Raw genomic sequence first — 17,497 nt, forward strand, 5'->3', positions numbered from 1 at the left:
AGAAAGCTCTCTAATTCAAATAAAAAACCAATTTATTTAGTGCTTTGATCTGTTGAACTGTTTCCTACTTAACAAAGTTATGCTACAGATATCATTTTCCCATGATAGCCTTTTTTCATGAAGATATGAGTATTTTTGTAGACAAACAGGCTAAATAAAGTTATGCAACTGGGTCAAAGATATTGAATTAAAATTAGAAACCTACATCCTCTGCCTTTACAATCTTTAATAAAGCCTCAAAGATATGTTGATTTTTGATATAGTATTATCTAAGAAGCCAACTCAAGCATCAATAAGCTGCATGGGGTTCTTCTTCAAAATAACTCATCGGGGGCAGTGAGGTGGTGCAGTGGATAGAGTACCAGCCCTGGAGTCAGGAGGACCTGAGTTCAAATTCAGCCTCAGACACTTACTAACTAGCTTTGTGACCCTGGGCAAGTCACTTAACCCCCACTGCCTCCAAAAAAACAAGAAACAAAAAACAAAAACAAAATAACTTGTCAAAAAAAAAGTGTCATGCTGTAGTATATTATATCAAACATACCTCCTTGACAAAGAGAACAATAATAGTGACCAATTTTCATGTGTGAATAGCAACTACGTAAGTTAGCACAGTAGTTTTTGGGAACACTCCTATTAAACTGTAAAGTGGTGTCAATCTGCATCAATGGAGGGAATACCTATACCAGGGTTGGGGAACCTGCTGCCTTGAGGTCACATGTATATAGGTCCTTTGGTGCAGCCTTTTGACTGAGTCCAAATTTTACAGAACAAATCCTTTTATAAAGGGGATTTCTTCTATGAAGTTTGGATTCAAAGGCCACCTGAGGACCTTAGAGGGCCACATGTGGCCTCGAGGTTCCCCACTCCTGACCTATACCAACAAAATAACAGATCCACGAAATAAGATGGGATTCTTTAAATTTCTATGATGCTTAAATAAGAACAAATTACTACAGTGTATAGATTAACTTGTTATTTGCTTGAAATAAGGGCTTCAGAGTACAATTTATTTTTGAATAATAGTAGATAGCAGCACTTTAATATTTTGTACAGTGGAGGTTTTCTGGAGTGGACTTGTTGGGATGTGAGACATCATGGAACAAAAGAAAGAGCTGAAAATGGTAGCATCAGAAAGGATAGGTTCTATGCCTATATTTATGCCTTTTACCATAACTGTACACCTGCGATCTCTGTGCTGTCCTGATGTCCCATCTCCAACTCTGACTGTCCCTGCCTGGTTCTCCTACCTACTTCATTACTTGGCCCATTTCCTCAACTCTGAGCCCCACTGAGAGCCTGGAACAGAAATAAAGTAACAGTAGAAACCAGAAACACTAACCAAAACAACATTTTTCACTTCAATTCACTTCACTTCTACTTCATGGAAAGATACTCAGCTTTTTAAAGGATTTTTTTCATTTAACATAATTTGATGAAATCAAATCAAATTAGTCTAACACATTCAAAACACAGTACCTTCAACATGTTCTAGCATATTGCATGTCTTGTTAAAATCCAATTTTTTTACTTTTGCCCATTACAATGAGATCTGTCCAAAATCCAAGAACAGTTTATGATACATTCTGACTGCATTTTAAAATACTACTTAAGGGAAAGCTCAGAGAACAAAAATGTCATGACTATCTTTTTGAAAGGGGATAAAAATTCCAGGCTAGAGGTGCGCAGCATGATCGTCAGTTCTTCTACTACTTGGAGGCAGCGAGAAGGTTCAGGGCAGTGAGCATTAAAGTTCAGAAGTTCATCTGTCTAGGGTCTGACAGCTGAGAAAACCCTTTTTCCCTTACAGCATGACAATTCATATTAACTAATTTAAATTGCTAAAATAATAACACTTTAAAACAAACAGGAATACAAATGGATATTATCAGGACTCACCTCTGAAACTCCGAAGCTAAATAATGGGCCAAGGCTTCTGTAAAATACACACCACCAATGCTGTCATCAGTGTTTGTTGCAAGAACACGGTACATTCCACTGTTCACTTCTATGACACTAATAGATAAGGATGTTCCTCCAAGTTTATAGACCAAGACATTACTTCAAAAAAAAAAAAAGAAAAAGGAAAAGAAAAAAGATTTTGAAAGACACACAAGCTGTTAAAGAATCACAGTGTCTTAGAGCTGAAAGAGCTACTATCATTGCTATTACAAAATAATGTTTATTGGATTAATGTAGTTGCCTAGGATCATACAGCTGGACAGAGGCAAAAACAAGACCCAAATTCAGGCCTTTTGTGTCCTACCCTGTCCAGTGTTCTTTCCACTTTATACTGTGAGGAAAAATAGTGCTTTCTATTCAGAATAATTTAAGTTCATTAAGAATGTGATGGAGGGCAGCTAGGTGGCACAGCAGATAGAGCTCCAGCCTTGGAGTCAGGAGGACATGAGTTCAAATGTGGCCTCACATACCTAACACTTATTAGCTATGTGACTCTGGGCAAGTCACTTAACCCCAACTGCCTCACCAAAAAAAAAAGTGATATAATTACTTATTCAGTGTGTTATACCAATCAATCTACCAAAACTTATTTTATAGAGCTAGAAAAAATAACAAAATTCATCTGGAAAAACAAAAGGTCCAGAATATCAAGGCAATTAATGAAAAGCAATGCTAGAGAAGGTGGCCTAGCCATACCAGATCTTAAATTGTTTTATAAAGCAGCAATCATCAAAACTATTTGGTATTGGTAAGAAATAGAATGGTAGATCAGAGGAATGGGTTAGTTACATAAGACACAGTAGTCCATGACTATATTAATATACTGTTTGATAAACCCAAAGACTCCAGCTTCTGGGATAAGAACTCACTATTTGAGAAAAACTGCTGGGAACACTGGAAAACAGTTATCGCAGAAACTAGGCATAGACCAGCATCTTACATTGTATACCAAAATAAAATCAAAATGGGTATATGATTTAGATGTAAAGGCTGATACTATAAGCAAACTGGGAAAGCAAGGAATGGTATACCTGTCAGATTTATGGAGAATGGAAGAATTTATGACCAAACAACAGATAGAAAACATTATGAAATGCAAAATTGATTATTTTGATTACATTAAGTTGAAAAGTTTTTGCACAAAGCCAATGCAACTAAGATTAGGAGGAAAGCAGAAAAACTGAGAAAGATTTTTCACAACCAGTGTCTCTGATAAAGGCCTCATTTCTAAAATATATAGAGAACTGAGTCAAATTTATAAGAATCATTCTCCAATTGACAAATGGTCAAAGGATATGAACAGGCAGTTTTCAGATTAAGGAATTAAAGTTATCTATAGTTATATGAAAAAATGTCTAAATGACTATTGATTAGAGAAATGCAAATCAAAACAACTCTTAGGTAGCACCTCACACCTATCTGATCGTCTAATACGACAAAAAAGGAAAATGATAAATGCTGGAGATGATGTGGGAAAACTGGAACACTAATGCATCGTTAGGGGAGTTGTGAACTGATCCAACCATTCTGGAGAGCAATTCGGAACTATGCCCAAAGGGCAATAAAACTGTGCATACACTTTGATCTAGCCATACCACTTCTAAGTCTGTATTCCAAAGAGATCATAAAAACAGGAAAAGGACCCATATGCACATAAGTATTTATAACAGCTCTTTCTGCAGTGGCAAAGAATTGGAAATTGAGGGGATGCCCATCAATTGGGGAATAGCTGAACAAGTTATGGTATATGAATGTAATGGAATGCTATTGTGCTATAACAAATGATGAACAGGCTGACTTCAGAAAAACCTGGAAGACTTATGTGAACTGATGCTGAGTGAAGTGAGCAGAATCAGGAGAATATTGTGCACAGCAACAGCGACACTGGGTGATGACTAACTTTGACAAACATATCTCTTCTTAGCAATGCAAGGATCTAAGACAACTCCAAAAAACATGATGGAAAATGCTGTCCACATCCAGAAAAAGAATGCAGATTGAAGCATATTATTTGCTTTCTCTTTTTTGGTTTGTTTCTTCTTTCTCATGCTTTCTCCCTTGGTTCTAATTCTTCTTCTTCTTTTTTTTTTTTGGTGAGACAATTGGGGTTAAATGACTTGCCCAGGGTCACACAGCTAGTAAGTATCAAGAGTCTGGTCCGAGACCGGATCTGAACTCAGGTCTTCCTGACTCCAAGGCCAGTATTCTATCCATTGCGCTACCTAGTTGTCCCTCTAATTCTTCTTTACACGACCAATGTGAAAACAGGTTTAATATGAATGTATATGTAGAGTCTACATCAAACTGCATGCCGTCTTGGGGTAGGGGGAAAGGAGAGATGGGGAGAAGATTCGGAACTCAAAATCACATGGAAGTGAATGTTGAAAACTAAAAATAAATAAAATTTTAAAAAATGCTTGGTGATTGGGGAAAAAAAGAATGTGATATAAGCAAATACAAATTCACGTAAAATAAAATCCAGAAATCTTATCTTCATTGGGAAAGAGAATTTCTCCCTAGGATCTCCCTATATGATATCACAGATTTTTAAAAGTGTTAATATCAATGGAAGTATCAGGGAAAGCCCCACTACTATAATAACAATGTCAGATTGTTGGTTACACTATAAATATAACTTCTAAACTAAATAACTAAAAAGGTTCAGAGCAAATTAGTGCCATCCTTCACCTACACATGTACACATATATTAATCTGTGCCATATAAACAGCTCCAAGTGTTTTACTGACACTAATATGCAGTTTATAATATCCCAATAGGAAATGAATGAAATAAAAGAAGTGGGGCAATTCAGCTGCATATCTGAATAGATGTGCTTTCAGTTGCCTAAGTCACGCCCAAACTACTCTCAACAACTGATATACTTTTTAAGATTGTACCATCAAATCAAGTCCCAAAATCCCATGTTGATCTTTCTTTATCTCAAACCAAGCCAAATTTATTCAAAAGTGTCTACTGCTGTTTCTCAGCCTGTGACCCATGGACTGATTGGTAGTAAATTAAGTTTTCAGCACTAAGTAGAGACTTGGCAGTACCTGCAATATCCTCAAAAAATCAATAAAGACTTGGGGAATCCAGAAAAAGGAAATACGAGATTAGCCAGGACTGCTGAATGCTCATTCTGTGTTTCTGTTCCTATTTATTATGAGGATTACTTCTGTTAGAAAAATGCTCATCGAAAGGACCACAAAGTCTGGGAACTACTGAACTAAGTGACAATAACTTCAGATACAACTGCCAATAAGTAAACATTTTTCTCAGTGAAGATTTACGACTTCAATATAGTTTTTTACCTTTTCCCTGTGGGAGAATCTTGTCCAATTCCATAAGCAAGGAGAGCTGCAGATGGTTCATGAATTAATCGCAAAACATTAAATCCAGCTGCCCCAGCTGCTTCCCTGTGAACAATTTGCTTTCACTGTATTTAATGTTGTCACTTAGAAACTATTCAACTATAACATTTCTAAGTATACTAAAGATTTTATATGATAACTCTGATATTTCACAAACAGGACATAAAGACGAAAAGCAACTCAGTAAACTGCGATCTGATACTTGAAGGATTGCTCTAAAAGAGACATATACCAGTCTTTAGTAGCGATATGCAAAAATACATGAGATACAGATGTTGCTACATGAAAACAGATTTTTTTCTGCTTAAAATGGTTATGTTCCACAATCTACTTTAATGGGCAAGAAGTTAAATTTGCTCTCTTGCAAATGAACAGAGAATTTCCAAAATGCCCAACTTTGTAAACTTTCAGGTGGAATTAAAACAACTTTAATACCAAATCCTGTCAATAATTTAGAAGGCTTAAAATTTCAAAAAAAGAGTTACATTAGTAAGTATTTGCCTTGTGGGGCTTTCACAAATATTGAAGTTCATGTCTGCAACTCTATTTCTGCAGAGCTGTGTGTAATCTCTGATTAAATTTATCTAAAATTAATTGGAACCTTATTTTTGTAGATTTAAAACTCAATACGGGTTAAAAAGTGATGCAAAAGCATTCTAAAGTTGCATATTTCCATTAAATTTTAAAAGCATGAAATTAAATCTAAACGATTTATAAAGGACCAAAATAAGACAGTAGTTAAAAAAATGTCATCAATCAAACCAATTAAGAACTGTCTAATTTTATGTTCTGTTGACATTTCACTAAATGACATTAGATTCAAATCTGATTCCACCTTTAGCTATGTGAAGTTTTAAAAATTTTAATTCGAAGAGTTTTTAACTCTAATCAACCAAAAAAGAAAATACCTCATTCGACTTACCCAAGAGCATTCTTTGGTTTTTCTCCAAAATCAAACGGGACAGTAATAACTACATCACTGACATCTGAGCCCAAGGCAGACTGCGCAGTTTCTGTTAACACGTACACAAAATTTTTTAAAAATATATTGTACTGGTTAAAAAAAAGAGTGAATAGTAGTAGCACCAGACATCTGTTATGTCAAATACTTCCTGTTTAACAAACCACTTTTTGCAATTCATACCTTATCTTCCTAGCCTACTAATTTTCTTTCCCAGTTTTCCAGATGATGGACCTTTGGTACCAGCCATTCTAAAAAGGAGCCTGCTTTAAGTGGTATGAGTTCCAAACAAGTAAATAGAATGTTTCAGCATTGTTTAGGTGTCAGGAATGCAGTTCTATCCCCAAAACTCATCAAAGAATAACATTCGAACTGGAAAAAGATCTTTCACAGAGGTTCCAGGACATGAAGCAGCTTGTCTAAGATCACCCACCTATTTTGTGGCATAGCCAAAGATTAGAAATGGGGTGACCTGAAATCTACTCCAATGTTTTTTCAACTATGCTATTATTTCACACAGCTCAAAAATGCTTTTTTTCCAATTGAAGCCCACTTAAAAAGATGATATGAGAAACTTCTATTTTATGGACTTTATTCAATACCTTTCATTTTACTAAATATCAGCTTTACAACATCTTCTGGGTTAACAAATTTGGTTTCTTCTCCAGTATCTATTTCGTATTGGAATTTTCCATTTTTTTCAATGACCTACAAAGAAAAAAGCACAATTAAGTTAAACAAAATAATTTTTCCACCAAAAAATCCAAGTTCCTAAAAAAGTTATAGGTGATGGATGACCATCAAAATTATCTGTGTTCTGGGAATAACAGAATTATACTCACTGGACATTTACTTTCTGTAATGTACTTCTGCACCTGCACGTCACCAGGGCTGTCAAAATAAGAAAAAAAATGCTATGTATTAAAGCCCATATTATCAAAACAGACTAAAAATGATGATTTCCCCCAGTATCACTGAACTTTAATCATAAAAATGTTAAGATGCTAATTCAACATTCTCCAAATTTTATAAGAAATAAGATAACACAGTTAAACAAGACATGCTATTCAACAATGGTTATTATAGTAAGATTTTTAAAAAAGCATATTCTTTATAGTTTAATATTATGATGCAAAATTCATTTCCTGTTCTGACTATGCTACCAGTGGAATTTATGTTGGGTGGTAAATTTTTATCCTATTGATGACTTTCTATAAGCTTTTTACCTGTGATCCCATCATCCCAAACCACAAAATTAAGATGGATTAAGAAGGCTAGAGAATCTATGGTTGCAGCCCAGGTCATCAAACCTACTTTAATCTCCTGCGATGTTTATATGCTTGAGCGTCCGAACTTGCAAAAACAACCCCCAAATTATGAGATAGAAGCAACAAACCTATATACCTGTACCTATGTAGAAAATATGACAGGATGGCAGACCGAAGAATGCAGGCAAATACATGATGAGGAAAAAAGAGAGAGAAGCAAATATAAGTCAGAAAAAAGGATGGGCAGGAGTAAAATGCCCTATAAGCAGCAGGCACTCAATACTTCTTTTCAACCTGATGCAATGAAAACATTGGGGAGCAAGAGACCAGTGAAACCTCTGAAAGTACTTTCTTCACTTTTGAAGGCAAAAATGGTATATATCCTAGTCCTCTGGCTGAAATTAGTATCCTAAGAGGTACTTTTGCAGCCCAGAGATCATCCTGTGAGGTAATTACTATGCTGATTTCATTTCTTAAAAAAGTAAAGTCCGAAGGATTGATCAAAGGAGCTAGACATGAAATGATTCAATTGCCAAAGAACAAATGACTGTTTCAAAAACTGCCCCCTTGAACAAATTTAACTAAAGCATCTCATAACTGTTTTCCAATTTCTCCTACTCTCATTTCATCAAATTTTCTCTATCTTTTCCTTCAGGTTCTTATCTACTAAACATGGCTATCTATAAAACAGAATGCTCCCCAAAAGCTTTTAAAACTAAAGTTGCATGTCTAAATTCGCCTTCACTTTGTTTAGTGACACTCAACAGACAATATGATTGAGATAAATTTTGACTATTATGCATAGAAAGTGTATTAGATAAAGAGGTAGGCAGCAGGGTAGGATTTGCTGAATTCACTAATTAGGGTCCTGTTTTTATTTCTATTGCCAAAAGGAATCACTGTATTATCTGAAGAAAAGTCCCTACTTTCCATCAAAGCCTGTCAGTAAAAGACAATGTATTTAAACTTCATTCTTAGTCCTAAGAAGAGCTCTTGAATCAGTTAATATTTTCGGTTGTAATAAAGACATCCACCTGACAAAGTCTATTTGGTCTCAACCTTGAAAAATAAAGTGATAGAATTCAAACTTTTGTGCTTAAGACACACATATAGCATGGGACCGAAAAGCTTGTTTTGAAAAGTAATCAACAGAGGTGATCTGTATTCTAATCTTATGAGTAACTCACTTCTCTCACCTGACTTTTGGAGGAGAATAAATACCTCTTGTAGATACACATGGAAAAGTAAGTGAAAAAGAAAGCAGGAATGGAGAAGATAAAGGAATGAATATGAATATCTAAGGAAGCAGTGGATTGGCCACAACTGTATACAAGTAAAAACTTTATTTGTTCACATCAGGATTCAGTTATTAAACAGAAAAAAACAGACTATGGGGGTTGGTACAAAGAGCACCTCATGCACATCATGGTTTCTGGAAGGCAGAAAGGAAGTCAGTTCTGGCCCATCTCCCCCAACCTTTAATGGATGGATAGGATTCTCTTCCTCTCCGTAGGCTTTGCCTACACACACACACACACACACACACACACACACACACATACATATATATATATATATACACACACACACACACATACATATACATATATATATATATATATATATATATATATATATATATATATATATATATATATATGTATAAAAATTCTTGCTCAGAGGCTTGACATACACCACCACTGATGTGCTATGGGTCTCCAACTTCACCAATCCTTTACAGTTATCATAGTGCTTTAAATGTTCAAAGCGCTTTCAAATTCATTATTTCATATGATCCTCACAACAGCCCTGTGAGGTAGGACAGTTATTATTATTTATCCCCCTTTCACAGATAAGGACCCTCAGGCACTGAGTGGTGAAATGACATCCCTATGGTTATGTAATGAGATGGGACTAGGACCCAGGCAAAAACCTGACTCCTAGTCACAACCTTCACCATTTAACATACTATTCTCTCCTGATTATCTGCATATTCTCTTCACTCCAATAACTTTCCATATATTCCTCTTTATTCTCCCTACTCTTTAGTAAAAAGTACTCCCGAGACCTATGCCTTTTACATACACCACCTGGCTAACTTGGTCTGCTTGGCCATCAGTCAGCACATCCATGACAGTATTTTTTATAGCTGCACCTCTCCACCCATGTTCTTACGCATCGCACTGACAGCCCTGTTTCACTATCAACAGCTTAGCATGCCAAAGGCTGAGCTCTTTATATCAAGCAATCTCTTCCAGAGAAGCCTACTTAATCTTGGCTTCTTTAGATTTATATACCTCCACATGGGTGCTCTCAAAAAGAATTTTTAAAAAGTGGTCTAAAAATGAATAACTCACCACCTTAATATACTCTTTGAAAGCAGGGATGGCATCTTTTATATTTTATACAGAATTTAAGAGATCAGTGCCTTAGTAAATATTAAATTAAACCCTCCTTCACTGCCCTTTAAAAGTAATTTAAAACAAATTTTCAGATATGTATTACATATTTACTGCAAAAGCTAAAATTTCATTAATTTCTGTCTACATTTGAATCATAACTTTTGAGAGCTGGAATGAATCTTTAAAAAATTTTCAAGTCCAACTCTAACATTTTATAGATGAAGATACAGAACGTTTAAGTGTCCAAGGGCACAAAGCTATATAATAAGAGCCACGAATAGACCTGAAGTATCCTGGTTCCTATTCTAGAGCTCTTTCCACTATACCAGCTTTCCTCCCACATTCATTACTCAACATATGTCATTTATCATCGTAGCCTGCACGTCTATTATCTCTCCAAGGTGCTAAACTTGCACTAAATGTTCTCATTTTGTCTTTGGGGTGTTTTGGACAGTCCCCGTCCCCTATTACGCCCCGCAGTTTTCAGGCAGATACTTAAGTCACATGTTAAAAAAAAAAATGTTTCCCCTGCCTCAGACTATTAAAATTCTGGAAAGCCTCATCAATTTAAAAGTCTCTTGTATATATCACCACCTCCTTCTCCCTCCCACCCCCTTGAAAAGAATAAGAAACAAAATAATCCCCTAAATTAATTCACAAAATGTAAAAGCTCTAGCTGGGTTTAACGACTGCAGACAATGGTTTCCTCTTGGAAAGCAAATTTAGAGATATAGGCACATCACCCCAAAATATTTTGTTGTTTTGTTTTTACAATCTTTTGGTCTCCTGTAAATGAAGAACACTGAATAGAAATTCAAGGTCTATTAAGTATTACAGAGAAATGATTTAAAAACAAGGACAAAAAGGTTTGCTTTAGGGTCTGTGCTTCAAAAGAACAGTGATCTGTTCCAGAGAGTCTCCATCCACTCCATTCCTAACAGGTGCAGGAGATGTTATGCTTTGCTCTCATACGTTATTAGCCATTCAACTAGGTGAACCAACAGTGGAGAAATTATGATTTTAACAGGTTCCCTAGATGGGAAGTTTTCCAAGGCATGCCCTCCAACACACAATAGACAGAAAAGCTGCTAGCCTAGAAAAATGAAATCAGCTTGAAGCAGAGCAGGGAAACTAACAATCCAAGTCATTTGTTTCTAGAAAGCTCAGATGGTAACAAACCAAATTAAGATAATTACTAATATATATTTATGCACATAAAGTAAAGGAACTACATAATATGAAATGCAAAGTATTTACTTACATTTAAAACTTTACATAACATTCAATATTTCATTTCACCACAGATCATTCATTAATATGGAAACATGACATCACAACTATTGCAGTTCCCTGTCAGTCATTAATTTTACCCCCCTCAGTGGTGCAATAGGAACTAGCTGAATTAAAAAAAAGGGGGGGATGGGGAAGGAGCTAATCTGGTTGCTATAGTTTGCATTACATTTCAAGATGTGATAGAGTTATAGCAGTGAAAAATGTATTCAAAAGGGTACATATTATTTGCAACCACATTAGTTGTATGATTGTAAAGGGATTTCCAAAAAACAAACAAAAAATAAAACAAGGAATCACTCTATATAGCAGTCAAGTAGAATTAAAAAAACAAAATAACAAACAAGTAGTGGGTGCAGGGCTCAAAGAATGAGGTTACTGCTAATAACCACATTTTTATACCTGGCAATCTAATGTGCCTCATCCCAGGCTTGCCTCAGCCAAGGTCACATTTATGAATAATACCTTACATTTACACAGTATACTTTTCTAAATGCTTTCACATCTACTATCCATTCGAGCCTCACAACAACCCTGTGAGGTAGGTATGACAGGTATTATTATTCCCCTTTGTACATAGCAGGATATTGATGCACAGAGATATGATCTAAATTGCTTAAGAACTTGGGGACACACAGGAAGTCAGGGGTAGAAGCAGGACTAGAGACTTCCTGACTTCCAGCCCCAGACCTTTTCTAAATACCATGCTGGCCCACATATTTCTGGAGAGTCCTCCATTAACCAGTAATGAGCTTCCAGGAAAGGAACTGGCCTGTGTATGTATTCCTGTTGCTCCACAAATATATGGTTCATCTTCCCTCTTTCTGAGGGCCAGCTGCACAAGAAAAGATGTCAGGGAACACTGAGGGTGGCCATTAGAAAGCAGATGTTACTACTAGTTTAGGGAATAACTTTCTTACAACAGGCCCCTAACTTTTGGTGCTGGAAATTAACTTCTGAAGCAATTTTTCCAGTCCTAGCTGAAAAGCACCAGTTGCTTCTTCTACTGCTGTAGCCAAACGTCTGACTGCAATTACAGCATCCCTGCGGAGCTCATTGGCAGTGTCTTGCTGGGCACTGGCCTCCTCACCAATAGCAATCAGCCTGTCCAGTTTTTCTTCCTCACGCTTGGAAAGTTCTCGTGCCAGTCTCCTGTTTTCTGCCAACTCAGCAGCAATGGTCCTGGCCACTGAACGCCTTCTACGCCGTGCCCACCTTGGAGGTGGTTGGTTGGTGAAAGTCCCATCCCCACCAGAAACAAGATGGATTCTAGAGGAAGAGGCTTGGGGCTGTTGGGTGGAGGCTATACCAAGGGTGTTGCGGCTGGTGCTGGCGCAGGGACCCGGCTCACAGACACACCCACTCTGGTCACAGTGCTGCTATGACAGGGAGCAACTGCACCTCTGTAAAGGCTGTGGGAGCTGCTGTAGCTGGGGATCGCTTGAGAGCAGCCTGCAAAACAAAGCAACAATGTTGCAAAGTGGACTTTTCTGCTAAGGCAATGCTTTGAAGCCAGCAGCAGAAAACAGCCGCAAATAGACTATGATAGCTTCTGCAAGGTGCCCTTTTGTCTTGGGTTAGGAAGGAATCCAAGCCCTGGCTTTTGGAGTTATGTGGATAAAGTTGCTATGCCTATACAATCTTTCCCCAACCTTCATGACCCCCTCCTCTTACCTATCCAAACTGTTAATCTAAAACTACAAATTCTTTACAGTAATCTAAAGAAATAATGCTGTCACAACTTTGGATTTACATAGAATTTTTCAACTTTCAGGATTCAGAGTCCCAACCTGTGATGACAGACCAAGTTCGTGGGCTTTTGAAGCCAATAGTTCTTACGTCCACCCATCCCGAAACTAGATTCACTAGACTTGAGGTAGACCACCAACAGGACCCACCCCCCAACCATGCACTTGGTGCCTAAGACCAGGGCACTGTAGGACCCCAATATTTTCTCACTCTTGGGAGTTACCTGCACCTGAGGCTTCATCCCAGGAATCCTCAAGGTCACCGGTTTCAGGCAGCTGGTTACCGATTCCCACACTTAGGTGACAATTCTCATCTGATTCCTTAGCTGCTCTCAAGATAGTCTGATGATCTGCTGCCTGATTCCTCTTTGCCTTCAAGTTGCTGTTTCCCTCTTCCCCTGGGAGGTCAGAGGCTACTAAGTTCTGATCACATTGCTTGGTCCAGACAGCATCCTCCATTAAATTATCTGGGTCAGTCACTACCTGATTTCGGAGAAGCTGATCCAGTGTATCATAAAATGGGCAGTGTGGAGGGTCGCCCATACTGGTGGCATGGGCAACATAAGCCTTTAAATATAAAGCCTTCAAAACTTTAAACTTGGAGCGGCACTGACGTTCTGTGCGGCGGAAACCTTCCTGATGCATTCGTTTTGACACAGCCTGATAGACATCTGCATTATGGTGGACAGTCTGGAGGCGCTGAATATACTCTGCCTCACCCAGTATGGCCAGAAGAGTACGTGTCTCCTGTCTGGACCAGCGGATGCCCGCACTGCTATTGGTAGTGGCCATTGTGGAATGGGAAACTGCTGAAGGCTCCTGAGCATCAAGCTGCAACAATGAAGACTTGGGGGAAGCTCTGTGTGGTCTCAGTATATTTCCTGGAGCCAGCTGCTTCCTCCTTCTTGGGACTAATTGCTGTGGAACCAGGTCCAAGGACCGCATGTCTGGCTAGAAGGCCAGATGGGCATGAGTTACAGGGAGGGTGTAAGGAAGACTTTGACATCAAGTTAGATGGTACTACTTGTGAGTGGTTCTTTGATAGGCATGGGGCCAAGGCTGAGCATGCCTGGCTTTGGGAGTAAGCCTGGGATGGATGTTGGGAGACCAATAAAGCACTCTATGGGCTTGGCAACTTGAGGGCTGACTCCTCCACAGAAGGTTGGGTTGCCTCTAAGACCAAGACCTGGTGACTATAACTATGTCTGTAAAGATTCTGTTTGATAGAAAGGGAACTTGTAGAAAATAGGGCCTGGAGAAAGAGGCAGCCAACTTGGGAGAAGTCATGGCAGCCCTGTGCTACATGTTGTTGTCAGTGTGCCCTAAGGACACAGGTTTTACTAACCTTGCTAGACTGACCCCAAAGTACCAGGATAGAGCCACAATGAGATGGCTACCTGATTGGCACTGTTAGGCATCTTTTTAGGTGACTAGAAAAGTACTAAGTTACTTTTGCTAGCACAGAATTTCTAGAAACTTTTTTCAAGACTGGAGATATGACAGAAGCTGGTCATTTACAATTCTGGCTGTTTGCAACACCTCCTCCTCCCAATCCCGTTGGGTGTTTAAAAAGCTTCAAACCAATGAACCTGTCTATACTTGCCTGACTTGGGGGTGGAATTTAGGGTCTAAAAATTACTGGCACTTATGTTTTGCTTCCAATAAGCTGAATTTTTCTACTTATAGCGAAAAAGGATAGTGTGGAAATGTAGCTGTTGCCACAATATTGTGTACTACTACACCCCACCCCTCCAAAAATCCCTGTATTTTGGTCTTGGCTAGTGCAGAGACAGCCTAAGAAGAAAAAATAACATGAATTCAATTTAACCAAAACAGGTAATTGATCATTTTGATTAAGATTCCTGCATCTACACAGGGAATGAGTCTTAAAACTAATTCTTTTTATGAGCCCAAGTTCAGAATTTTATGTTAATTTCTACTCAAAATTCTCCATCTAGCACCTTGGAAAGAGGCTGTGGTTAAAGTCAGAAGACCTATAAATTCTAGTTATTTCCACTGTGCAACATCAGGCAAACAACAATCTCAGTGCCTCAGTTTCCTCATCTGTAAAATGGGTTAATAACTACTCTTTCAAACTCAGAGCTGGTATGAAAATAAAAAAAAGATGTGAAAGTGTTGTGAAACTTTAAAAGCGCTATGTAAAGTATTATTATTACAAGGATATAAAACCTTTAATTATTGTAATCTATAATTTCAGGAGACAGAAGTCTGGGAAAGCAAGTCTCTTTAATCTTTTAATTAAAGTTAGAGCAGTGGATGATTGACTTGATTCTTATTTAAGACATTAATTATGTTGTTTCTACAATGATTAAATTTGCACGTTAAGAGACAAACAGGAAAAGTTAGTCTAGAGAAGAACCTACACAAAGGCACTGTAACAGAAGACTGACATCTATTGAAGCTGTCACCAAACAACATTACTAGTTTTTGGAAAAATTCAACTGCACTAAAATAACATCCTCCAAGTTTCTTCTAAATTATCTTAAGTTTCATCATCATCATCATCACTCCATCTCCTCTAAATATTTAACTCAAAAATGTCAAAAGTTCATATTATCTCCACTGAAATAACACAGAAATATTTGTTTACTACTATGTTCCAAAATGTTAACGGGTGACAATTCACAAAGACAGATCTAACATCATAAATTAAAGCAAGTAAGTATCCCATTATGCTGCTCTTGATAATTCCCCAATTATAAATGCAGTTACATAATTCCAGAATTACTATTTTTGCATCACAATCTGATTACAAACCTCTCTTCCTGACAGAAACGTATTATTTCATATAAGATCAAGCTCCTTACCTTCTGCCAAGGATCTGCTTTACTTTCATAACTGTATTTGAAATATTTCTTATTCTACTTTGTTTTGCTGCCAAACCAACAACCTGCAAAAGAGCCATAAATTAAAATGTATCTAATATTTGATCACTACAAAGTAAAGAAGTCTGAATGGATTATTACCTCTTCATTTTCTGAATAAGCAACCACAGCTGGTGTGACTCTGTCACCTGCATCATTAGCAACCACATGTGCTCTGCCATCCTAGGGAGAGATAGGCAAAAAAAAAAGAAAAGAAAAAAAGAAACAGTGATTTTAAGTGACACATTAATGATTATATGAGTTTACAGTGTTGTGATTATATTTCTTACACGGATAGCTGCATATTCTTTACACAACCTGACCTTATCCAAGGGGACATCTTGGTGCTATATAAATATTTTAGACTTAAGCAATGTATTATCATTATTCATTTAACAGAGTTACACAGCGCTTGCCCTTCCTTAAGTAGAAGACGCCCTCTATGCTGAATCCACCCATTTCTTTTTGGTGTCCTCTGCACAGGCAATAATTGGTTAATGTATCCTATGTGTAATAACAACCTTCCTTACAAACACTTAAAGATCATTATTAAGTCACCCTCTCTCCTCTCCGCCCCCACACCTACACACCTTCTTTTCTCCGGATTAAGTAATACTAACCCCATGGGAGCTGTTTTTTTCCTGATAGATCCTATTTTCAGAAGGGATAAAACTAGTGGCAGGAAAAAACAAAAACCCTGTTCATCTCTCTTCTCGAAGGAACTGACAGAAGGGCCCGATCTCCCCTCCCACCGGCATCCCCCAGGCCCTCCAACGCCGCTTTCCCTACTTAGGACTCGGGAAACCTTCCATATTAAACAGCCCAAGTAAGAAGCCATACTCACCCACGCTCCCCTCCACAGCCAATGCTCTCGCACAGAATGCAACAGTTCTAGGTCGCAGGCCGAGGCTACCCCGCCCTTCCCTCCCTCGCTCCCTCCCGCAGGAGTTTGGAGAAGCCCCGGAACCTCGGAGTTCTGACCCCAGAACAGCCCCCTGCCCTCCTCCCAGCCTCGCCCCCGCCCCCCCGCCCGACGCCGGGGCCAAGGGTCCACGTCAGGAGCATGCTACCGTGACGTCACTCCACACCTCCCGTCACCGTCCCGCGACCCTCCTTGGCGCCAGGCGCGTCTCCCCCCCCCCCGCAGAGATCGGCCCGAGATAGGGGATGGGGGGGGTGAGCGAAGACACAGAGAGGTATTTGGGAAGGTTGGATATGAGGGGTGAAGACAGAAGGGCAGGGGGTTCAGAAAGTCAAGAGTCTGGCACCGGCCCGAGGCGTCCTTCGGCTTTCGCTGCCGCTGAAAGGCGACCCTGGGCGACATTACCCCCGGACTGGCCCTCCAGGTAACGAAAGGAAGGGATCAACCCCCGAGTCCGAGGAGGGTAAAGCAAGCCGATTCTCTCTGCGCCGCCGCCGTCCTCCCTTACCTTATAGACGGCCACACAAGCAGATGTGCAGCCCAGGTGGACTCCGATGGCCGCCATGAGGCTGCGGCGGCACGGGCTGCTCTCACAACGGCGGCCGCTACCGGTCTCGGAGCAGCCCCATCAAGCACCGCGGTAACCACACGCTTCCCCCTCCCTTCCGCTCAGCCTGCCCATTCAAT

General features: G+C 38.8%; 2 protein-coding genes across 3 annotated transcripts in view; both read right to left on the minus strand.

Annotated features, from left to right (window-relative positions):
* The window catches only part of HSPA14 (heat shock protein family A (Hsp70) member 14), a 33,093-nt gene extending 15,692 nt beyond the window's left edge, over positions 1–17,401 (minus strand). For both annotated transcript variants that reach the window (XM_078154699.1, XM_020999746.2), the window contains exons 1-8: positions 17,319–17,401; positions 15,991–16,071; positions 15,832–15,914; positions 7,138–7,186; positions 6,898–7,003; positions 6,257–6,347; positions 5,275–5,379; positions 1,900–2,061 (exon numbers count right to left, since the gene is read on the minus strand). In XM_078154699.1, the coding sequence (XP_078010825.1) occupies positions 1,900–2,061; positions 5,275–5,379; positions 6,257–6,347; positions 6,898–7,003; positions 7,138–7,186; positions 15,832–15,914; positions 15,991–16,071; positions 17,319–17,375 (734 nt within the window). In that variant the 5' untranslated portion in view covers positions 17,376–17,401. The remainder of the gene's footprint in view (positions 1–1,899; positions 2,062–5,274; positions 5,380–6,256; positions 6,348–6,897; positions 7,004–7,137; positions 7,187–15,831; positions 15,915–15,990; positions 16,072–17,318) is intronic.
* Positions 8,892–15,914, minus strand: MSANTD7 (Myb/SANT DNA binding domain containing 7). Its single transcript, XM_020999755.2, is given in 4 exon segments — positions 8,892–12,609; positions 12,612–12,707; positions 13,228–13,954; positions 15,832–15,914. Coding segments are annotated over 3 exon segments (1,242 nt in total). The 5' UTR covers positions 13,949–13,954; positions 15,832–15,914; the 3' UTR covers positions 8,892–12,184.
* Positions 17,402–17,497: the final 96 nt, after the last annotated feature.

This window comes from Phascolarctos cinereus, unplaced genomic scaffold, assembly GCF_003287225.1.
Source record: "Phascolarctos cinereus isolate Bilbo 61053 unplaced genomic scaffold, phaCin_HiC Scaffold_1;HRSCAF=81, whole genome shotgun sequence".
Lineage (NCBI taxonomy): Eukaryota > Metazoa > Chordata > Mammalia > Diprotodontia > Phascolarctidae > Phascolarctos > Phascolarctos cinereus.